This window comes from Amblyomma maculatum, chromosome 4 (assembly GCF_055883805.1).
Source record: "Amblyomma maculatum isolate TAMU_Amacu chromosome 4, ASM5588380v1, whole genome shotgun sequence".
In the NCBI taxonomy this organism is placed as follows: Eukaryota; Metazoa; Arthropoda; class Arachnida; order Ixodida; family Ixodidae; genus Amblyomma; species Amblyomma maculatum.
In genome coordinates this window covers 95677050-95701631 of record NC_139347.1, presented here as the reverse complement: position 1 = coordinate 95701631, position 24582 = coordinate 95677050, and the positions used below count along the sequence as shown (strand labels likewise).

Genomic DNA, 24582 nt, shown 5'->3' with positions numbered 1-24582 from the left:
TTGTCGACAGAAGGTTGTCAGCAGAGGTGCCATAAGAACTGTTAAGGCGAAATAATGCCTCATCGTTGTCGACAGAAGGTTGTCAGCAGAGGTGCCATAAGAACTGTTAAGGCGAAATAATGCCTCATCGTTGTCGACAGAAGGTTGTCAGCAGAGGTGCCAGAAGAATGGTTAAGGCGAAATAATGCCTCATCGTTGTTGACAGAAGGTTGTCAGCAGAGGTGCCAGAAGAACTGTAAAGGCAAAATAATGCCTCATCGTTGTCGACAGAAGGTTGTCAGCAGAGGTGCCATAAGAACTGTTAAGGCGAAATAATGCCTCATCGTTGTCGACAGAAGGTTGTCAGCAGAGGTGCCATAAGAACTGTTAAGGCGAAATAATACCTCATCGTTGTCGACAGAAGGTTGTCAGCAGAGGTGCCATAAGAACTGTTAAGGCGAAATAATGCCTCATCGTTGTCGACAGAAGGTTGTCAGCAGAGGTGCCATAAGAACTGTTAAGGCGAAATAATGCCTCATCGTTGTCGACAGAAGGTTGTCAGCAGAGGTGCCATAAGAACTGTTAAGGCGAAATAATGCCTCATCGTTGTCGACAGAAGGTCGTCAGCAGAGGTGCCAGAAGAATGGTTAAGGCGAAATAATGCCTCATCGTTGTCGACAGAAGGTTGTCAGCAGAGGTGCCAGAAGAACTGTAAAAGCGAAATAATGCCTCATCGTTGTCTACAGAAGGTTGTCAGCAGAGGTGCCATAAGAACTGTTAAGGCGAAATAATGCCTCATCGTTGTCGACAGAAGGTTGTCAGCAGAGGTGCCATAAGAACTGTTAAGGCGAAATAATGCCTCATCGTTGTCGACAGAAGGTTGTCAGCAGAAGTGCCAGAAGAATGGTTAAGGCGAAATAATGCCTCATCGTTGTCGACAGAAGGTTGTCAGCAGAGGTGCCAGAAGAACTGTAAAGGCAAAATAATGCCTCATCGTTGTCGACAGTAGGTTGTCAGCAGAGGTGCCAGAAGAACTGTAAAAGCGAAATAACGCCTCATCGTTGTCGACAGAAGGTTGTCAGCAGAGGTGCCATAAGAACTGTAAAAGCGAAACAATGCCTCATCGTTGTCGACAGAAGGTTGTCAGCAGAGGTGGCAGAAGAACTGTTAAGGCGAAATAATGCCTCATCGTTGTCGACAGAAGGTTGTCAGCAGAGGTGCCAGAAGAACTGTAAAAGCGAAATAATGCCTCATCGTTGTCGGCGGAAGGTTGTCAGCAGAGGTGGCAGAAGAACTGTTAAGGCGAAATAATGCCTCATCGTTGTCGACAGAAGGTTGTCAGCAGAGGTGCCAGAAGAATGGTTAAGGCGAAATAATGCCTCATCGTTGTCGACAGAAGGTTGTCAGCAGAGGTGCCAGAAGAACTGTAAAGGCAAAATAATGCCTCATCGTTGTTGACAGTAGGTTGTCAGCAGAGGTGCCAGAAGAACTGTAAAAGCGAAATAACGCCTCATCGTTGTCGACAGAAGGTTGTCAGCAGAGGTGCCATAAGAACTGTTAAGGCGAAATAACGCCTCATCGTTGTCGACAGAAGGTTGTCAGCAGAGGTGCCATAAGAACTGTTAAGGCGAAATAATGCCTCATCGTTGTCGACAGAAGGTTGTCAGCAGAGGTGCCATAAGAACTGTTAAGGCGAAATAATGCCTCATCGTTGTCGACAGAAGGTTGTCAGCAGAGGTGCCATAAGAACTGTTAAGGCGAAATAATGCCTCATCGTTGTCGACAGAAGGTTGTCAGCAGAGGTGCCATAAGAACTGTTAAGGCGAAATAATGCCTCATCGTTGTCGACAGAAGGTTGTCAGCAGAGGTGGCAGAAGAACTGTAAAGGCAAAATAACGCCTCATCGTTGTCGACAGAAGGTTGTCAGCAGAGGTGCATAAGAACTGTTAAGGCGAAATAACGCCTCATCGTTGTCGACAGAAGGTTGTCAGCAGAGGTGCCATAAGAACTGTTAAGGCGAAATAATGCCTCATCGTTGTCGACAGAAGGTTGTCAGCAGAGGTGCCATAAGAACTGTTAAGGCGAAATAATGCCTCATCGTTGTCGACAGAAGGTTGTCAGCAGAGGTGCCAGAAGAATGGTTAAGGCGAAATAATGCCTCATCGTTGTCGACAGAAGGTTGTCAGCAGAGGTGCCAGAAGAACTGTAAAGGCAAAATAATGCCTCATCGTTGTCGACAGAAGGTTGTCAGCAGAGGTGCCATAAGAACTGTTAAGGCGAAATAATGCCTCATCGTTGTCGACAGAAGGTTGTCAGCAGAGGTGCCATAAGAACTGTTAAGGCGAAATAATACCTCATCGTTGTCGACAGAAGGTTGTCAGCAGAGGTGCCATAAGAACTGTTAAGGCGAAATAATGCCTCATTGTTGTCGACAGAAGGTTGTCAGCAGAGGTGCCATAAGAACTGTTAAGGCGAAATAATGCCTCATCGTTGTCGACAGAAGGTTGTCAGCAGAGGTGCCATAAGAACTGTTAAGGCGAAATAATGCCTCATCGTTGTCGACAGAAGGTCGTCAGCAGAGGTGCCAGAAGAATGGTTAAGGCGAAATAATGCCTCATCGTTGTCGACAGAAGGTTGTCAGCAGAGGTGCCAGAAGAACTGTAAAAGCGAAATAATGCCTCATCGTTGTCTACAGAAGGTTGTCAGCAGAGGTGCCATAAGAACTGTTAAGGCGAAATAATGCCTCATCGTTGTCGACAGAAGGTTGTCAGCAGAGGTGCCATAAGAACTGTTAAGGCGAAATAATGCCTCATCGTTGTCGACAGAAGGTTGTCAGCAGAGGTGCCATAAGAACTGTTAAGGCGAAATAATGCCTCATCGTTGTCGACAGAAGGTTGTCAGCAGAGGTGCCATAAGAACTGTTAAGGAGAAATAATGCCTCATCGTTGTCGACAGAAGGTTGTCAGCAGAGGTGCCATAAGAACTGTTAAGGCGAAATAATGCCTCATCGTTGTCGACAGAAGGTTGTCAGCAGAGGTGCCATAAGAACTGTTAAGGCGAAATAATGCCTCATCGTTGTCGACAGAAGGTTGTCAGCAGAGGTGCCATAAGAACTGTTAAGGCGAAATAATGCCTCATCGTTGTCGACAGAAGGTTGTCAGCAGAGGTGCCATAAGAACTGTTAAGGCGAAATAATGCCTCATCGTTGTCGACAGAAGGTTGTCAGCAGAGGTGCCAGAAGAATGGTTAAGGCGAAATAATGCCTCATCGTTGTCGACAGAAGGTTGTCAGCAGAGGTGCCAGAAGAACTGTAAAGGCAAAATAATGCCTCATCGTTGTCGACAGTAGGTTGTCAGCAGAGGTGCCAGAAGAACTGTAAAAGCGAAATAACGCCTCATCGTTGTCGACAGAAGGTTGTCAGCAGAGGTGCCATAAGAACTGTAAAAGCGAAACAATGCCTCATCGTTGTCGGCGGAAGGTTGTCAGCAGAGGTGGCAGAAGAACTGTTAAGGCGAAATAATGCCTCATCGTTGTCGACAGAAGGTTGTCAGCAGAGGTGCCATAAGAACTGTTAAGGCGAAATAATGCCTCATCGTTGTCGACAGAAGGTTGTCAGCAGAGGTGCCATAAGAACTGTTAAGGCGAAATAATGCCTCATCGTTGTCGACAGAAGGTTGTCAGCAGAGGTGCCATAAGAACTGTTAAGGCGAAATAATGCCTCATCGTTGTCGACAGAAGGTTGTCAGCAGAGGTGCCAGAAGAATGGTTAAGGCGAAATAATGCCTCATCGTTGTCGACAGAAGGTTGTCAGCAGAGGTGCCATAAGAACTGTTAAGGCGAAATAATGCCTCATCGTTGTCGACAGAAGGTTGTCAGCAGAGGTGCCATAAGAACTGTTAAGGCGAAGTAATGCCTCATCGTTGTCGACAGAAGGTTGTCAGCAGAGGTGCCAGAAGAACTGTAAAGGCAAAATAATGCCTCATCGTTGTCGACAGAAGGTTGTCAGCAGAGGTGCCATAAGAACTGTTAAGGCGAAATAATGCCTCATCGTTGTCGACAGAAGGTTGTCAGCAGAGGTGCCATAAGAACTGTTAAGGCGAAATAATACCTCATCGTTGTCGACAGAAGGTTGTCAGCAGAGGTGCCATAAGAACTGTTAAGGCGAAATAATGCCTCATCGTTGTCGACAGAAGGTTGTCAGCAGAGGTGCCATAAGAACTGTTAAGGCGAAATAATGCCTCATCGTTGTCGACAGAAGGTTGTCAGCAGAGGTGCCATAAGAACTGTTAAGGCGAAATAATGCCTCATCGTTGTCGACAGAAGGTTGTCAGCAGAGGTGCCATAAGAACTGTTAAGGCGAAATAATGCCTCATCGTTGTCGACAGAAGGTTGTCAGCAGAGGTGCCATAAGAACTGTTAAGGCGAAATAATGATCATCGTTGTCGACAGAAGGTTGTCAGCAGAGGTGCCATAAGAACTGTTAAGGCGAAATAATGCCTCATCGTTGTCGACAGAAGGTTGTCAGCAGAGGTGCCATAAGAACTGTTAAGGCGAAATAATGCCTCATCGTTGTCGACAGAAGGTTGTCAGCAGAGGTGCCATAAGAACTGTTAAGGCGAAATAATGCCTCATCGTTGTCGACAGAAGGTTGTCAGCAGAGGTGCCATAAGAACTGTTAAGGCGAAATAATGCCTCATCGTTGTCGACAGAAGGTTGTCAGCAGAGGTGCCAGAAGAATGGTTAAGGCGAAATAATGCCTCATCGTTGTCGACAGAAGGTAGTCAGCAGAGGTGCCAGAAGAACTGTAAAGGCAAAATAATGCCTCATCGTTGTCGACAGTAGGTTGTCAGCAGAGGTGCCAGAAGAACTGTAAAAGCGAAATAACGCCTCATCGTTGTCGACAGAAGGTTGTCAGCAGAGGTGCCATAAGAACTGTAAAAGCGAAACAATGCCTCATCGTTGTCGACAGAAGGTTGTCAGCAGAGGTGCCATAAGAACTGTTAAGGCGAAATAATGCCTCATCGTTGTCGACAGAAGGTTGTCAGCAGAGGTGCCAGAAGAACTGTAAAGGCAAAATAATGCCTCATCGTTGTCGACAGTAGGTTGTCAGCAGAGGTGCCAGAAGAACTGTAAAAGCGAAATAACGCCTCATCGTTGTCGACAGAAGGTTGTCAGCAGAGGTGCCAGAAGAACTGTAAAGGCAAAATAATGCCTCATCGTTGTCGACAGAAGGTTGTCAGCAGAGGTGCCATAAGAACTGTTAAGGCGAAATAATGCCTCATCGTTGTCGACAGAAGGTTGTCAGCAGAGGTGCCATAAGAACTGTTAAGGCGAAATAATGCCTCATCGTTGTCGACAGAAGGTTGTCAGCAGAGGTGCCAGAAGAACTGTTAAGGCGAAATAATGCCTCATCGTTGTCGACAGAAGGTTGTCAGCAGAGGTGCCATAAGAACTGTTAAGGCGAAATAATGCCTCATTGTTGTCGACAGAAGGTTGTCAGCAGAGGTGCCATAAGAACTGTTAAGGCGAAATAATGCCTCATCGTTGTCGACAGAAGGTTGTCAGCAGAGGTGCCATAAGAACTGTTAAGGCGAAATAATGCCTCATCGTTGTCGACAGAAGGTTGTCAGCAGAGGTGCCAGAAGAACTGTTAAGGCGAAATAATGCCTCATCGTTGTCGACAGAAGGTTGTCAGCAGAGGTGCCATAAGAACTGTTAAGGCGAAATAATGCCTCATCGTTGTCGACAGTAGGTTGTCAGCAGAGGTGCCAGAAGAACTGTAAAAGCGAAATAACGCCTCATCGTTGTCGACAGAAGGTTGTCAGCAGAGGTGCCATAAGAACTGTAAAAGCGAAACAATGCCTCATCGTTGTCGACAGAAGGTTGTCAGCAGAGGTGGCAGAAGAACTGTTAAGGCGAAATAATGCCTCATCGTTGTCGACAGAAGGTTGTCAGCAGAGGTGCCAGAAGAACTGTAAAAGCGAAATAATGCCTCATCGTTGTCGGCGGAAGGTTGTCAGCAGAGGTGGCAGAAGAACTGTTAAGGCGAAATAATGCCTCATCGTTGTCGACAGAAGGTTGTCAGCAGAGGTGCCAGAAGAACTGTAATGGCAAAATAATGCCTCATCGTTGTCGACAGAAGGTTGTCAGCAGAGGTGCCATAAGAACTGTTAAGGCGAAATAATGCCTCATCGTTGTCGACAGAAGGTTGTCAGCAGAGGTGCCATAAGAACTGTTAAGGCGAAATAATGCCTCATCGTTGTCGACAGAAGGTTGTCAGCAGAGGTGCCATAAGAACTGTTAAGGCGAAATAATGCCTCATCGTTGTCGACAGAAGGTTGTCAGCAGAGGTGCCAGAAGAATGGTTAAGGCGAAATAATGCCTAATCGTTGTCGACAGAAGGTTGTCAGCAGAGGTGCCAGAAGAACTGTAAAGGTAAAATAATGCCTCATCGTTGTCGACAGTAGGTTGTCAGCAGAGGTGCCAGAAGAACTGTAAAAGCGAAATAATGCCTCATCGTTGTCGACAGAAGGTTGTCAGCAGAGGTGCCATAAGAACTGTTAAGGCGAAATAATGCCTCATCGTTGTCGACAGAAGGTTGTCAGCAGAGGTGCCAGAAGAACTGTAAAGGCAAAATAATGCCTCATCGTTGTCGACAGAAGGTTGTCAGCAGAGGTGCCATAAGAACTGTTAAGGCGAAATAATGCCTCATCGTTGTCGACAGAAGGTTGTCAGCAGAGGTGCCATAAGAACTGTTAAGGCGAAATAATGCCTCAACGCTGTCGACAGAAGGTTGTCAGCAGAGGTGCCATAAGAACTGTTAAGGCGAAATAATGCCTCATCGTTGTCGACAGAAGGTTGTCAGCAGAGGTGCCAGAAGAATGGTTAAGGCGAAATAATGCCTCATCGTTGTCGACAGAAGGTTGTCAGCAGAGGTGCCAGAAGAACTGTAAAAGCGAAATAATGACTCATCGTTGTCGACAGAAGGTTGTTAGCAGAGGTGCCATAAGAACTGTTAAGGCGAAATAATGCCTCATCGTTGTCGACAGAAGGTTGTCAGCAGAGGTGCCAGAAGAACTGTAATGGCAAAATAATGCCTCATCGTTGTCGACAGAAGGTTGTCAGCAGAGGTGCCATAAGAACTGTTAAGGCGAAATAATGCCTCATCGTTGTCGGCAGAAGGTTGTCAGCAGAGGTGCCATAACAACTGTTAAGGCGAAATAATGCCTCATCGTTGTCGACAGAAGGTTGTCAGCAGAGGTGCCATAAGAACTGTTAAGGCGAAATAATGCCTCATCGTTGTCGACAGAAGGTTGTCAGCAGAGGTGCCATAAGAACTGTTAAGGCGAAATAATGCCTCATCGTTGTCGACAGAAGGTTGTCAGCAGAGGTGCCAGAAGAACTGTAAAGGCAAAATAATGCCTCATCGTTGTCGACAGAAGGTTGTCAGCAGAGGTGCCATAAGAACTGTTAAGGCGAAATAATGCCTCATCGTTGTCGACAGAAGGTTGTCAGCAGAGGTGCTATAAGAACTGTTAAGGCGAAATAATGCCTCATCGTTGTCGACAGAAGGTTGTCAGCAGAGGTGCCATAAGAACTGTTAAGGCGAAATAATGCCTCATCGTTGTCGACAGAAGGTTGTCAGCAGAGGTGCCATAAGAACTGTTAAGGCGAAATAATGCCTCATCGTTGTCGACAGAAGGTTGTCAGCAGAGGTGCCATAAGAACTGTTAAGGCGAAATAATGCCTCATCGTTGTCGACAGAAGGTTGTCAGCAGAGGTGCCAGAAGAACTGTAAAAGCGAAATAATGCCACATCGTTGTCGACAGAAGGTTGTCAGCAGAGGTGCCATAAGAACTGTTAAGGCGAAATAATGCCTCATCGTTGTCGACAGAAGGTTGTCAGCAGAGGTGCCATAAGAACTGTTAAGGCGAAATGATGCCTCATCGTTGTCGACAGAAGGTTGTCAGCAGAGGTGCCAGAAGAACTGTAAAGGCAAAATAATGCCTCATCGTTGTCGACAGAAGGTTGTCAGCAGAGGTGCCATAAGAACTGTTAAGGCGAAATAATGCCTCATCGTTGTCGACAGAAGGTTGTCAGCAGAGATGCCATAAGAACTGTTAAGGCGAAATAATGCCTCATCGTTGTCGACAGAAGGTTGTCAGCAGAGGTGCCAGAAGAACTGTTAAGGCGAAATAATGCCTCATCGTTGTCGACAGAAGGTTGTCAGCAGAGGTGCCATAAGAACTGTTAAGGCGAAATAATGCCTCAACGTTGTCGACAGAAGGTTGTCAGCAGAGGTGCCATAAGTACTGTTAAGGCGAAATAATGCCTCATCATTGTCGACAGAAGGTTGTCAGCAGAGGTGCCATAAGAACTGTTAAGGCGAAATAATGCCTCATCGTTGTCGACAGAAGGTTGTCAGCAGAGGTGCCATAAGAACTGTTAAGGCGAAATAATGCCTCATCGTTGTCGACAGAAGGTTGTCAGCAGAGGTGCCATAAGAACTGTTAAGGCGAAATAATGCCTCATCGTTGTCGACAGAAGGTTGTCAGCAGAGGTGCCATAAGAACTGTTAAGGTGAAATAATGCCTCATCGTTGTCGACAGAAGGTTGTCAGCAGAGGTGCCATAAGAACTGTTAAGGCGAAATAATGCCTCATCGTTGTCGACAGAAGGTTGTCAGCAGAGGTGCCATAAGAACTGTTAACGCGAAATAATGCCTCATCGTTGTCGACAGAAGGTTGTCAGCAGAGGTGCCAGAAGAACTGTAAAGGCAAAATAATGCCTCATCGTTGTCGACAGAAGGTTGTCAGCAGAGGTGCCATAAGAACTGTTAAGGCGAAATAATGCCTCATCGTTGTTGACAGAAGGTTGTCAGCAGAGGTGCCATAAGAACTGTTAAGGCGAAATAATGCCTTATCGTTGTCGACAGAAGGTTGTCAGCAGAGGTGCCATAAGAACTGTTAAGGCGAAATAATGCCTCATCGTTGTCGACAGAAGGTTGTCAGCAGAGGTGCCAGAAGAATGGTTAAGGCGAAATAATGCCTCATCGTTGTCGACAGTAGGTCGTCAGCAGAGGTGCCAGAAGAACTGTAAAAGCGAAATAATGCCTCATCGTTGTCGACAGAAGGTTGTCAGCAGAGGTGCCATAAGAACTGTAAAAGCGAAACAATGCCTCATCGTTGTCGACAGAAGGTTGTCAGCAGAGGTGGCAGAAGAACTGTTAAGGCGAAATAATGCCTCATCGTTGTCGACAGAAGGTTGTCAGCAGAGGTGCCAGAAGAACTGTAAAAGCGAAATAATGCCTCATCGTTGTCGGCGGAAGGTTGTCAGCAGAGGTGGCAGAAGAACTGTTAAGGCGAAATAATGCCTCATCGTTGTCGACAGAAGGTTGTCAGCAGAGGTGCCAGAAGAACTGTAAGAGCGAAATAATGCCTCATCGTTGTCGACAGAAGGTTGTCAGCAGAGGTGCCAGAAGAACTGTAAAAGCGAAATAATGCCTCATCGTTGTCGACAGAAGGTTGTCAGCAGAGGTGCCATAAGAACTGTAAAAGCGAAATAATGCCTCATCGTTGCCGACAGAAGGTTGTCAGCAGAGGTGCCAGAAGAACTGTAAAAGCGAAATAATGCCTCATCGTTGTCGACAGAAGGTTGTCAGCAGAGGTGCCAGAAGAACTGTTAAGGCGAAATAATGCCTCATCGTTGTCGACAGAAGGTTGTCAGCAGAGGTGCCAGAAGAACTGTTAAGGCGAAATAATGCCTCATCGTTGTCGACAGAAGGTTGTCAGCAGAGGTGCCGGAAGAACTGTAAAAGCGAAATAATGCCTCATTGTTGTCGACAGAAGGTTGTCAGCAGAGGTGCCAGAAGAACTGTTAAGGCGAAATAATGCCTCATCGTTCTCGACAGAAGGTTGTCAGCAGAGGTGCCAGAAGAACTGTTAAGGCGATATAATGCCTCATCGTTGTCGACAGAAGGTTGTCAGCAGAGGTGCCAGAAGAACTGTAAAAGCGAAATAATTCCTCATCGTTGTCGACAGAAGGTTGTCAGGAGAGGTGCCAGAAGAACTGTTAAGGCGAAATAATGCCTCATTGTTGTCAACAGAAGGTTGTCAGCAGAGGTGCCAGAATAACTGTAAAAGCGACATATTGCCTCATCGTTGTCGACAGAAGGTTGTCAGCAGAGGTGCCAGAAGAACTGTTAAGGCGAGAATAATGCCTCATCGTTGTCGACAGAAGGTTGTCAGCAGAGGTACCAGAAGAACTGTTAAGGCGAAATAATGCCTCATCGTTGTCGACAGAAGGTTGTCAGCAGAGGTGCCAGAAGAACTGTTAAGGCGAAATAATGCGTCATCGTTGTCGACAGAAGGTTGTGAGCAGAGGTGCCATAAGAACTGTTAAGGCGAAATAATGCTTCATCGTTGTCGACAGAAGGTTGTCAGCAGAGGTGCCATAAGAACTGTTAAGGCGAAATAATGCCTCATCGTTGTCGACAGAAGGTTGTCAGCAGAGGTGCCATAAGAACTGTTAAGGCGAAATAATGCCTCATCGTTGTCGACAGAAGGTTGTCAGCAGAGGTGCCATAAGAACTGTTAAGGCGAAATAATGCCTCATCGTTGTCGACAGAAGGTTGTCAGCAGAGGTGCCAGAAGAACTGTAAAGGCAAAATAATGCCTCATCGTTGTCGACAGAAGGTTGTCAGCAGAGGTGCCATAAGAACTGTTAAGGCGAAATAATGCCTCATCGTTGTCGACAGAAGGTTGTCAGCAGAGGTGCCAGAAGAACTGTAAAGGCAAAATAATGCCTCATCGTTGTCGACAGAAGGTTGTCAGCAGAGGTGCCATAAGAACTGTTAAGGCGAAATAATGCCTCATCGTTGTCGACAGAAGGTTGTGAGCAAAGGTGCCATAAGAACTGTTAAGGCGAAATAATGCCTCATCGTTGTCGACAGAAGGTTGTCAGCAGAGGTGCCAGAAGAACTGTTAAGGCGAAATAATGCCTCATCGTTGTCGACAGAAGGTTGTCAGCAGAGGTGCCATAAGAACTGTTAAGGCGAAATAATGCCTCATCGTTGTCGACAGAAGGTTGTCAGCAGAGGTGCCATTAGAACTGTTAAGGCGAAATAATGCCTCATCGTTGTCGACAGAAGGTCGTCAGCAGAGGTGCCATAAGAACTGTTAAGGCGAAATAATGCCTCATCGTTGTCGACAGAAGGTTGTCAGCAGAGGTGCCATAAGAACTGTTAAGGCGAAGTAATGCCTCATCGTTGTCGACAGAAGGTTGTCAGCAGAGGTGCCATAAGAACTGTTAAGGCGAAATAATGCCTCATCGTTGTCGACAGAAGGTCGTCAGCAGAGGTGCCATAAGAACTGTTAAGGCGAAATAATGCCTCATTGTTGTCGACAGAAGGTTGCCAGCAGAGGTTCCAGAAGAACTGTAAAGGCAAAATAATGACTCATCGTTGTCGACAGAAGGTTGTCAGCAGAGGTGCCATAAGAACTGTTAAGGCGAAATAATGCCTCATCGTTGTCGACAGAAGGTTGTCAGCAGAGGTGCCATAAGAACTGTTCAGGCGAAATAATGCCTCATCGTTGTCGACAGAAGGTTGTCAGCAGAGGTGCCATAAGAACTGTTAAGGCGAAATAATGCCTCATCGTTGTCGACAGAAGGTTGTCAGCAGAGGTGCCAGAAGAATGGTTAAGGCGAAATAATGCCTCATCGTTGTCGACAGAAGGTTGTCAGCAGAGGTGCCAGAAGAACTGTAAAGGCAAAATAATGCCTCATCGTTGTCGACAGTAGGTTGTCAGCAGAGGTGCCAGAAGAACTGTAAAAGCGAAATAATGCCTCATCGTTGTCGACAGAAGGTTGTCAGCAGAGGTGCCATAAGAACTGTAAAAGCGAAACAATGCCTCATCGTTGTCGACAGAAGGTTGTCAGCAGAGGTGGCAGAAGAACTGTTAAGGCGAAATAATGCCTCATCGTTGTCGACAGAAGGTTGTCAGCAGAGGTGCCAGAAGAACTGTAAAAGCGAAATAATGCCTCCTTGTTGTCGGCGGAAGGTTGTCAGCAGAGGTGGCAGAAGAACTGTTAAGGCGAAATAATGCCTCATCGTTGTCGACAGAAGGTTGTCAGCAGAGGTGCCAGAAGAACTGTAAGAGCGAAATAATGCCTCATCGTTGTCGACAGAAGGTTGTCAGCAGAGGTGCCAGAAGAACTGTAAAAGCGAAATAATGCCTCATCGTTGTCGACAGAAGGTTGTCAGCAGAGGTGCCATAAGAACTGTAAAAGCGAAATAATGCCTCATCGTTGCCGACAGAAGGTTGTCAGCAGAGGTGCCAGAAGAACTGTAAAAGCGAAATAATGCCTCATCGTTGTCGACAGAAGGTTGTCAGCAGAGGTGCCAGAAGAACTGTTAAGGCGAAATAATGCCTCATCGTTGTCGACAGAAGGTTGTCAGCAGAGGGGCCAGAAGAACTGTTAAGGCGAAATAATGCCTCATCGTTGTCGACAGAAGATTGTCAGCAGAGGTGCCGGAAGAACTGTAAAAGCGAAATAATGCCTCATCGTTGTCGACAGAAGGTTGTCAGCAGAGGTGCCAGAAGAACTGTTAAGGCGAAATATTGCCTCATCGTTGTCGACAGAAGGTTGTCAGCAGAGGTGCCAGAAGAACTGTAAAAGCGAAATAATGCCTCATTGTTGTCGACAGAAGGTTGTCAGCAGAGGTGCCAGAAGAACTGTTGAGGCGAAATAATGCCTCATCGTTGTCGACAGAAGGTTGTCTGCAGAGGTGCCAGAAGAACTGTTAAGGCGATATAATGCCTCATCGTTGTCGACAGAAGGTTGTCAGCAGAGGTGCGAGAAGAACTGTAAAAGCGAAATAATTCCTCATCGTTGTCGACAGAAGGTTGTCAGCAGAGGTGCCAGAAGAACTGTAAAAGCGAAATAATGCCTCATCGTTGTCGACAGAAGGTTGTCAGCAGAGGTGCCATAAGAATTGTAAAAGCGAAATAATGCCTCATCGTTGTCGACAGAAGGTTGTCAGCAGAGGTGGCAGAAGAACTGTTAAGGCGAAATAATGCCTCATCGTTGTCGACAGAAGGTTGTCAGCAGAGGTGCCAGAAGAACTGTAAAAGCGAAATAATGCCTCATTGTTGTCGACAGAAGGTTGTCAGCAGAGGTGCCTAAGAACTGTAAAAGCGAAATAATGCCTCATCGTTGTCGACAGAAGGTTGTCAGCAGAGGTGCCAGAAGAACTGTTAAGGCGAAATAATGCCTCATCGTTGTCGACAGAAGGTTGTCAGCAGAGGTGCCATAGGAACTGTAAAAGCGAAACAATGCCTCATCGTTGTCGACAGAAGGTTGTCAGCAGAGTTGCCATAAGAACTGTAAAAGCGAAATAATGCCTCATTGTTGTCGACAGAAGGTTGTCAGCAGAGGTGCCTAAGAACTGTAAAAGCGAAATAATGCCTCATCGTTGTCGACAGAAGGTTGTCAGCAGAGGTGCCAGAAGAACTGTTAAGGCGAAATAATGCCTCATCGTTGTTGACAGAAGGTTGTCAGCAGAGGTGCGAGAAGAACTGTAAAAGCGAAATAATGCCTCATCGTTGTCGACAGAAGGGCTTCAGCAGAGGTGCCAGAAGAACTGTTAAGGCGAAATAATGCCTCATCGTTGTCGACAGAAGGTTGTCAGCAGAGTTGCCATAAGAACTGTAAAAGCGAAATAATGCCTCATCGTTGTTGACAGAAGGTTGTCAGCAGAGGTGCCAGAAGAACTGTAAAGCGAAATAATGCCTCATCGTTGTCGACAGAAGGGTTTCAGCAGAGGTGCCAGAAGAAATGTTAAGGCGAAATAATGCCTCATCGTTGTCGACAGAAGGTTGTCAGCAGAGGTGCCAGAAGAACTGTTAAGGCGAAATAATGCCTCATCGTTGTCGACAGAAGGTTGTCAGCAGAGGTGCCAGAAGAACTGTAAAAGAGAAATAATGCCTCATTGTTGTCGACAGAAGGTTGTCAGCAGAGGTGCCAGAAGAACTGTAAAAGCGAAATAATGCCTCATCATTGTCGACAGAAGGTTATCAGCAGAGGTGCCAGAAGAACTGTAAAAGCGAAATAATGCCTCATCGTTGTCGACAGAAGGTTGTCAGGAGAGGTGCCAGAAGAACTGTTAAGGCGAAATAATGCCTCATTGTTGTCAACAGAAGGTTGTCAGCAGAGGTGCCAGAATAACTGTAAAAGCGAAATAATGCCTCATCGTTGTCGACAGAAGGTTGTCAGCAAAGGTGCCATAAGAACTGTTAAGGCGAAATAATGCCTCATTGTTGTCGACAGAAGGTTGTCAGCAGAGGTGCCAGAATAACTGTAAAAGCGAAATAATGCCTCATCGTTGTCGACAGAAGGTTGTCAGCAGAGGTGCCAGAAGAACTGTTAAGGCGAGAATAATGCCTCATCGTTGTCGACAGAAGGTTGTCAGCGGAGGTACCAGAAGAACTGTTAAGGCGAAATAATGCCTCATTGTTGTCGACAGAAGGTTGTCAGCAGAGGTGCCAGAATAACTGTAAAAGCGAAATAATGCCTCATCGTTGTCGACAGAAGGTTGTCAGCAGAGGTGCCAGAAGAACTGTTAAGGCGAGAATAATGCCTCATCGTTGTCGACAGAAGGTTGTCAGCGGAGGTACCAGAAGAACTGTTAAGGCGAAATAATGCCTCATCGTTGTCGACAGAAGGTTGTCAGCAGAGGTGCCAGAAGAACTGTAAAAGCGAATAATGCCTCATCGTTGTCGACAGAAGGTTGTCAGCAAAGGTGCCATAAGAACTGTTAAGGCGAAATAATGCCTCATCAATGTCGACAGAAGGTTGTCAGCAGAGGTGCCATAAGAACTGTTAAGGCGAAATAATGCCTCATCGTTGTCGACAGAAGGTTGTCAGCAGAGGTGCCATAAGAACTGTTAAGGCGAAATAATGCCTCATCGTTGTCGACAGAAGGTTGTCAGCAGAGGTGCCAGAAGAACTGTTAAGGCGAAATAATGCCTCATCGTTGTCGACAGAAGGTTGTGAGCAGAGGTGCCATAAGAATTGTTAAGGCGAAATAATGCCTCATCGTTGTCGACAGAAGGTTGTCAGCAGAGGTGCCATAAGAACTGTTAAGGCGAAATAATGCCTCATCGTTGTCGACAGAAGGTTGTCAGCAGAGGTGCCATAAGAACTGTTAAGGCGAAATAATGCCTCATCGTTGTCGACAGAAGGTTGTCACCAGAGGTGCCATAAGAACTGTTAAGGCGAAATAATGCCTCATCGTTGTCGACAGAAGGTTGTCAGCAGAGGTGCCAGAAGAACTGTAAAGGCAAAATAATGCCTCATCGTTGTCGACAGAAGGTTGTCAGCAGAGGTGCCATAAGAACTGTTAAGGCGAAATAATGCCTCATCGTTGTCGACAGAAGGTTGTCAGCAGAGGTGCCAGAAGAACTGTAAAGGCAAAATAATGCCTCATCGTTGTCGACAGAAGGTTGTCAGCAGAGGTGCCATAAGAACTGTTAAGGCGAAATAATGCCTCATCGTTGTCGACAGAAGGTTGTCAGCAAAGGTGCCATAAGAACTGTTAAGGCGAAATAATGCCTCATCGTTGTCGACAGAAGGTTGTCAGCAGAGGTGCCAGAAGAACTGTTAAGGCGAAATAATGCCTCATCGTTGTCGACAGAAGGTTGTCAGCAGAGGTGCCATAAGAACTGTTAAGGCGAAATAATGCCTCATCGTTGTCGACAGAAGGTTGTCAGCAGAGGTGCCATAAGAACTGTTAAGGCGAAATAATGCCTCATCGTTGTCGACAGAAGGTTGTCAGCAGAGGTGCCATAAGAACTGTTAAGGCGAAATAATGCCTCATCGTTGTCGACAGAAGGTTGTCAGCAGAGGTGCCATAAGAACTGTTAAGACGAAATAATGCCTCATCGTTGTCGACAGAAGGTTGTCAGCAGAGGTGCCATAAGAACTGTTAAGGCGAAATAATGCCTCATCGTTGTCGACAGAAGGTCGTCAGCAGAGGTGCCATAAGAACTGTTAAGGCGAAATAATGCCTCATCGTTGTCGACAGAAGGTTGCCAGCAGAGGTTCCAGAAGAACTGTAAAGGCAAAATAATGCCTCATCGTTGTCGACAGAAGGTTGTCAGCAGAGGTGCCATAAGAACTGTTAAGGCGAAATAATGCCTCATCGTTGTCGACAGAAGGTTGTCAGCAGAGGTGCCATAAGAACTGTTCAGGCGAAATAATGCCTCATCGTTGTCGACAGAAGGTTGTCAGCAGAGGTGCCATAAGAACTGTTAAGGCGAAATAATGCCTCATCGTTGTCGACAGAAGGTTGTCAGCAGAGGTGCCAGAAGAATGGTTAAGACGAAATAATGCCTCATCGTTGTCGACAGAAGGTTGTCAGCAGAGGTGCCAGAAGAACTGTAAAGGCAAAATAATGCCTCATCGTTGTCGACAGTAGGTTGTCAGCAGAGGTGCCAGAAGAACTGTAAAAGCGAAATAATGCCTCATCGTTGTCGACAGAAGGTTGTCAGCAGAGGTGCCATAAGAACTGTAAAAGCGAAACAATGCCTCATCGTTGTCGACAGAAGGTTGTCAGCAGAGGTGGCAGAAGAACTGTTAAGGCGAAATAATGCCTCATCGTTGTCGACAGAAGGTTGTCAGCAGAGGTGCCAGAAGAACTGTAAAAGCGAAATAATGCCTCATCGTTGTCGGCGGAAGGTTGTCAGCAGAGGTGGCAGAAGAACTGTTAAGGCGAAATAATGCCTCATCGTTGTCGACAGAAGGTTGTCAGCAGAGGTGCCAGAAGAACTGTAAGAGCGAAATAATGCCTCATCGTTGTCGACAGAAGGTTGTCAGCAGAGTTGCCAGAAGAACTGTAAAAGCGAAATAATGCCTCATCGTTGTCGACAGAAGGTTGTCAGCAGAGGTGCCATAAGAACTGTAAAAGCGAAATAATGCCTCATCGTTGCCGACAGAAGGTTGTCAGCAGAGGTGCCAGAAGAACTGTAAAAGCGAAATAATGCCTCATCGTTGTCGACAGAAGGTTGTCAGCAGAGGTGCCAGAAGAACTGTTAAGGCGAAATAATGCCTCATCGTTGTCGACAGAAGGTTGTCAGCAGAGGTGCCAGAAGAACTGTTAAGGCGAAATAATGCCTCATCGTTGTCGACAGAAGATTGTCAGCAGAGGTGCCGGAAGAACTGTAAAAGCGAAATAATGCCTCATCGTTGTCGACAGAAGGTTGTCAGCAGAGGTGCCAGAAGAACTGTTAAGGCGAAATATTGCCTCATCGTTGTCGACAGAAGGTTGTCAGCAGAGGTGCCAGAAGAACTGTAAAAGCGAAATAATGCCGCATTGTTGTCGACAGAAGGTTGTCAGCAGAGGTGCCAGAAGAACTGTTAAGGCGAAATAATGCCTCATCGTTGTCGACAGAAGGTTGTCTGCAGAGGTGCCAGAAGAACTGTTAAGGCGATATAATGCCTCATCGTTGTCGACAGAAGGTTGTCAGCAGAGGTGCCAGAAGAACTGTAAAAGCGAAATAATTCCTCATCGTTGTCGACAGAAGGTTGTCAGCAGAGGTGCCAGAAGAACTGTAAAAGCGAAATAATGCCTCATCGTTGTCGACAGAAGGTTGTCAGCAGAGGTGCCATAAGAATTGTAAAAGCGAAATAATGCCTCATCGTTGTCGACAGAAGGTTGTCAGCAGAGGTGGCAGAAGAACTGTTAAGGCGAAATAATGCCTCATCGTTGTCGACAGAAGGTTGTCAGCAGAGGTGCCAGAAGAACTGTAAAAGCGAAATAATGCCTCATTGTTGTCGACAGAAGGTTGTCAGCAGAGGTGCCTAAGAACTGTAAAAGCGAAATAATGCCTCATCGTTGTCGACAGAAGGTTGTCAGCAGAGGTGCCAGAAGAACTGTTAAGGCGAAATAATGCCTCATCGTTGTCGACAGAAGGTTGTCAGCAGAGGTGCCATAGGAACTGTAAAAGCGAAACAATGCCTCATCGTTGTCGACAGAAGGTTGTCAGCAGAGTTGCCATAAGAACTGTAAAAGCGAAATAATGCCTCATTGTTGTCGACAGAAGGTTGTCAGCAGAGGTGCCTAAGAACTGTAAAAGCGAAATAATGCCTCATCGTTGTCGACAGAAGGTTGTCAGCAGAGGTGCCAGAAGAACTGTTAAGGCGAAATAATGCCTCATCGTTGTTGACAGAAGGTTGTCAGCAGAGGTGCGAGAAGAACTGTAAAAGCGAAATAATGCCTCATCGTTGTCGACAGAAGGGTTTCAGCAGAGGTGCCAGAAGAACTGTTAAGGCGAAATAATGCCTCATCGTTGTCGACAGAAGGTTGTCAGCAGAGGTGCCAGAAGAACTGTTAAGGCGAAATAATGCCTCATCGTTGTCGACAGAAGGTTGTCAGCAGAGGTGCCAGAAGAACTGTAAATGAGAAATAATGCCTCATTGTTGTCGACAGAAGGTTGTCAGCAGAGGTGCCAGAAGAACTGTAAAAGCGAAATAATGCCTCATCATTGTCGACAGAAGGTTGTCAGCAGAGGTGCCAGAAGAACTGTAAAAGCGAAATAATGCCTCATCGTTGTCGACAGAAGGTTGTCAGGAGAGGTGCCAGAAGAACTGTTAAGGCGAAATAATGCCTCATTGTTGTCAACAGAAGGTTGTCAGCAGAGGTGCCAGAATAACTGTAAAAGCGACATATTGCCTCATCGTTGTCGACAGAAGGTTGTCAGCAGAGGTGCCAGAAGAACTGTTAAGGCGAGAATAATGCCTCATCGTTGTCGACAGAAGGTTGTCAGCAGAGGTACCAGAAGAACTGTTAAGGCGAAATAATGCCTCATCGTTGTCGACAGAAGGTTGTCAGCAGAGGTGCCAGAAGAACTGTAAAAGCGAATAATGCCTCATCGTTGTCGACAGAAGGTTGTCAGCAAAGGTGCCATAAGAACTGTTAAGGCGAAATAATGCCTCATCATTGTCGACAGAAGGTTGTCAGCAGAGGTGCCATAAGAACTGTTAAGGCGAAATAATGCCTCATCGTTGTCGACAGAAGGTTGTCAGCAGAGGTGCCAGAAGAACTTTTAAGGCGAAATAATGCCTCATCGTTGTCGACAGAAGGTTGTCAGCAGAGGTGCCAGAAGAACTGTAAAAGCGAAATAATGCCTCATCGTTGTCGACAGAAGGTTGTCAGCAGAGGTGCCAGCACTGTTAAGGCGAAATAATGCCTCATCGTTGTCGACAGAAGGTTGTCAGCAGAGGTGCCATAAGAACTGTTAAGGCGAAATAATGCCTCATCGTTGTCGACAGAAGGTTGACAGCAGAGGTGTCACGCTTTCGAGAGCGAGAGTTAAAAGTCTAGAGAGCACTTTGGACCACTAAAGTGCGACGACTCGAAAACCATTATAGTGCGGTGGATCGTAGCCCTCCACTACGGCACCTCTCCCTTTCTTTTACTTCCACCTTCCTCCTTTCCTTTACGGCGTGATACATGTGTCCACGGAGAATTGTGAGATACTGCGCTTTTTCTATCCTGTAAATCAATTTAAAACGTCGCTGATGCCTTTTCTACAACGTCTCCTAGACATCTGGGTTTGCTTCTGTTTTCTGTGTGGTGCGGCGTTCGAAGAAGCTGCAAATGAAAGGCGTTGCGCGGACGCCTTCTTGACTACAAAAAAGAAATCGACACTCACTATGACAACATTAGGGAAACTCTTTGTACACTTCCTCTTCCTGATAAATCCCTCACTACCACGCAAATACGCATACTGAGGCGCATACAGCTCAATACAATCCTTACTCCTGCGCGATCATTTCTATACCGAATCAGATATTCCCCCTCATGCCCAAATTGTTCTGAACATTATGCAAACTTAGAACACTGCATGTTTTCCTGCCTTGTTGCAATACAGCCACCTCACTTTCCACACCCTCCTACCCCAGCCTGGTGGGCTTGGTTAGCCTCTGACCAGCTGAAGGACCAGTTGTCCTTGATGACTCTGGCCCAGGACATTCTCGACGCTTAATAGTGCGTTAAATAAAGTTGTTTCCTCCTCCTCCTCCACTGCGCTCATTTAGCGTTTTTCTCTTTCACCTCTGTAATGAGAACAGTGCGTGTTAATTCAAACATTTGCTCCCAAATAAGGCAGTGATTCATGCCGCCTAATTGGGGCCGCAGAGTTAGAAAGATAGAAAGAGATAGAGAAGAAACTTTATTCGTCAGCGATTTAGATTGTTTTCGCCTTGGGCTGCATTCAGCTGCTCCAGGTGGCCGGCAGTCCAAGTCTGTCAGCGACCTCTTGCGCTCTTGCCGAGGCCCGGGACTGGACGTATGGGTCCCGGCTTGCAAGAACAGCTTCCCAGTTTTCCAGCGAGGGAGATGGTACTAGATCTGCCGGAGGCGGATCCTCCGCGCAGTCCCAGATTATATGGTCTAAGGTGGCAGGCTCGCCGCACAGTTGGCAGTACGGATTTACTATACTGGGAAAGATCTTGGCATAAGTCCAAGGGTTTGGCTGCGACCGCGTTTGCAGCCGCCGCCACGTAGTAGCCTGGTCTCAGCTGAGCGAAGCGTGCGGAGGAGGCAGGCTCGCCCTGAACTCTTTGTAGTAAGTGGTAATGGCCTGGTAGGTATCCAGAGTCTCACTCCGTCGGGCACCCGCGTCAGAGATCCCCTCACCAGCTCGGCTGACAAAACCTCGAGCATATTGGTGAGCGGTCTCGTTCCCCGGGACGCCCGAATGAGCCGATGCAGCCGGGACCCATACGAGATCCACATACCTTCCTATCCTTTGGCAACGCGCTAAGAATTTTGAATGCAGTGGCGGAGATACGGCCCCTGGCGAAGTTGCGAAGGGCCGTTTTGGAATCACTGAGAATTTTGAACAATTCCTAGGGCTATTGCGGCCTCTTCTGCCTCTTCTACTCTGCCCGTGACCACCGTAGCTGCTACCCTGCGGGAAATGCTCACCGCAATCACAGCGAAAGCTTGCTTTCCTGTAATGTATTTTGCCGCATCAACATACACGGCACTATCATCCCCTTGATACTTTTTGCCCAACGCCTTCGCCCTGGCCCTCCTCCGACGTTCGTGGCGATCCGCTTGCATGTTCTTGGGGAGGGGTTTGACCCAAATGCGTTCACGCACCTCTATACGGGCAAGATCACCTCGCTTGAAGGGCCTCGCCTAAGCCTCTAAGGATACACATCCCCGCCTCAGTCTGAGCCGCTGCTCTAGCGATGTCAATTGTGCCTCAATGAGCTCTTCGAGGGTGTTGTAGACCCTTAGTGACAGAAGTCGCGCGGTGGACGTGTTTCTGGGGAGACCGAGAGCCGCTTTGTATGCCTGCCGTTCAAGTTTTCACTATCGGCCTTTTTGAGGTTCAGGTAAGCATTTTTACGCAGGGGCTCATCTCAGTGCTACTGAGCCGGATGTATAGCGAAGGTTTTCGCTGTCGGCGACTGGGCGTGGCATCGAGCACAGCCAACGTTCTAGTTCCGTTGAACGCATCAAAGTGCATCGGTTTTTTAAGCAGAATCCACTTTTAAGCCGTGAACATGCGATACCGGCAGTCGCTTTCCCTCGGTCAGCTCTCCGTGGTGACGCGCGCACGCGCTGTGCGGAAACTACCCTCTTGCTCTCCGGGCCGGCGCGCACATTTGCTGGGATCCCTACCCTTCTCCTCCTCTCTATGCGAGCACCACGTAGTACCTGACGAGTCACTAGACGCAACTGGCAGAACTGACGAGGGCGAGAGAGATACAACGAGAAAGCAGGTGTCGGACTGCCACCTGCGAAATCCGTGATTGCGGCCAGAAGTGCTGCGCACTAAATAAATAAATAAATAAATAAATAAATAAATAAATAAATAAATAAATAAATAAATAAATAAATAAATAAATAAATAAATAAATAAATAAATAAATAAATAAATAGATAAATAAATAAATAAATAAATAAATAAATAAATAAATAAATAAATAAATAAATAAATAAATAAATAAATAAACAAATAAACAAATGAATAAATAAATAAATAAATAAATAAATAAATAAATAAATAAATAAAAAAGTGACAAAACATCGTTTCTGTGTGTTAAATGCTATCGCATCATACCCTTTACGGCGGAGTTCAAATGGCCCTCTATTTTTTTGGCTCCCAGAAAGATTAAAAGCTTCTCGTCCATCGTGATACCCCGGATAAAGATAAACGTTCGCGCAGCTTTTCCGTTTTTCCCACAGCTTGTATATCATTGACTAGATAGGAAGTAAAGTGCGCTGTCCTCGTAGTAGTTTGTCTTGAACAAGGGAACCGCCCACATAGTGCCCCTAGCGATGGGCGTTAACTGATAGCCCCCTTGTTTAAAGCCTTCCAGTCACCCGGAATCGCATTCGGTGCGTCATAAGAACCCGTGACTCGTCTGGCCGGCGCCTCAGACGTATTTATACATCTCCTCAGTCATGCGAGCGAGCGGTGCAGTTCCTAAGTTGAGCAAAATGATGGCCTGTCTACTGTTTTTGTTATGCGCTGCGAATGCTGTTTCCGTCTTCGCGGCTTCCGGCGACGCTGATGAGGTCGCTATCGTTGAAAGTTCCAAGACGTTCTCGTTGCTTTTACCCGCCGTCGCCCTCCCGTACGCCTTGGCAGTAATTGCCGTCGTGGTTCCCCTGGTCAAAGCCGTTGTGGTCAGCGCCATGAAGCTGGTGAACCTACCCCTGGAAACCCTGTTGACCCTCTACTTTCTCCTGTACGTCGCCCTGTTCACATTCCCTCAGCTGGCGTCGCTGCTCAAGATTACCTCGGTCTTCACAGCGAGGTCCGATCCCGGCGAAGCTGCTACACCCTTCACTCTGGCATCTGGCCTGGCACACTCTCCAATGGGTGAGGCCGTGATGGATTGGATGAGGAACTATGTGCCAGAGTCGTGGATGGCGGCCGTGCCTGGAATGTCCGCGGTCACAAGCAGCGCTGAGGTGACGGCGACGTCTGAATCACTGCCGGCGGTTATTTCTACCACACTGGAGAGCACCTCCACTCTTGCTGCATCCGAGGCCACCGTACCGTCCACGACGACAAAGGCTTCGACGACGAAGATGGTGACGCATCCGCCTGTTTCCACCCAAGCAAGTTTTGCGCCTCAGAAACGAGTCGTTACTCCGAGGGCACCGAACTCAACCGCCCGGTGCTCTTCGTTCAAGGTGTGCCAGTCTGTGTCGAGGCTCGTAAAGGACTACCCCGTGAGTGTAATGCTCATGAGCTACCTGGGGTGAGTATGAAATTTTTGAAAATTCTATTCCGTCTTGAGTGTGCGCGAAATCGTAAGAGTTGAATGATTTGGAACCCATTGGTGAATGTGCAACGAGCAAAATGAACTAATTTCCTGCCGAATTTTCTAGGGTGACTGAATGCCGTTGCGCCTTCTACTTTCAAAACGTTAGAATAACACAGCACTACTTTCCCGTCCTGTTTTCGTCCTATTAGCTTCGCAAAAATTAAAACATTTAGTTTCAGCTTCTCGGGCATTCATTAGTCTTTTCCTTGTACGCTTCTACTTTTTGCGGATTTAAATAAAAGGAAATAACTTCCGGGAGACGCTTTCGTGCGCTCTGTTTTACGACATGCGGTTGGCGAGATATTAAGGATTTGCGATCACGCTCTAGCACATTCATTTAGCTTTCCGAAGTATGATACTCTTAATTTTGCCTTGCCTTCCGTGCGTATACGTGCACAGGGTGCTTTGCCGCTCTATAATCGCCGCTGCAGACATTTTCCGCGTTCAAATGGTGCCAAACTGCGGACGAATCTGAGGTGACGTGTGTACCTTGTGTTCTGTTTCTGACGCAGCGATTACCTCCATGGACTCAAGTACGAACGCGCCGTCCGCGAAGGCATGGCTGGCCTTGATTGCTCATCGATATACGCCGACTGCCGATGACGGGATGCTCGCCCCGCTCCCGACGACATGTGCAACCGACGGTTGTGCAACCGGTGATGCGCGATATATGTTGTGCTTGGGACTTTCTGCACACAGTGTGATTCACGTACTCAGATGACCACACCATCCTTTACAAATATGTAGTGCCTCAATCGTTTTTAAGTAGTTCATGTCTGCAGTGCTGTTTGCGAGTTTTCATGGCGCCTTTTACACGCCGTTTGAGGTGCGAACTTAACCGCATCGCAGGCTGTCCACTATGGTCCCATACATTGTTTACCACACATCTGGAGTTTTATATGACAATAAAGATAAACTTGCGACGAAAACCTGTGGTGTTCAGTCTTATATTTTCAGTATGCTTGTTGCGTTGCCTGCAAGGGACTGCGGCAAAGCATTGTCTTGGTGAAGTCACAAGGAATGATCTCGTGCTCCCATCGGCGCGAAGTCATCCTCGATTATCGTGACGCTTTCTTCAAACCCTGATGTACGGGTGCCCACAATTGCTGTCGCGTGGTTTGACACATTATTCGAGCTGGGAAAGGCATGTGCGCACGCTGCCAGCACAGCCCGGTGGGATTTCCTGTTGGCCAGAAGACGGGCCACCGACGGCGTGTCGACATTCACGATCGTCTGGTATAAGCGAGACAAC

At 47.0% G+C, this 24582-nt stretch overlaps 1 protein-coding gene across 1 annotated transcript; it reads left to right on the top strand.

The window, feature by feature from the left end:
* Positions 1 to 22272: 22272 nt before the first annotated feature.
* Positions 22273 to 24259, top strand: LOC146191693 (uncharacterized). Its single transcript, XM_084602202.1, has 2 exons — positions 22273 to 23264; positions 23843 to 24259. Exons 1-2 carry the CDS (start codon positions 22459 to 22461, stop codon positions 23931 to 23933), a joined length of 897 nt encoding a protein of 298 aa, XP_084458328.1. The 5' UTR covers positions 22273 to 22458; the 3' UTR covers positions 23934 to 24259.
* The last annotated feature ends 323 nt before the right edge of the window (positions 24260 to 24582 follow it).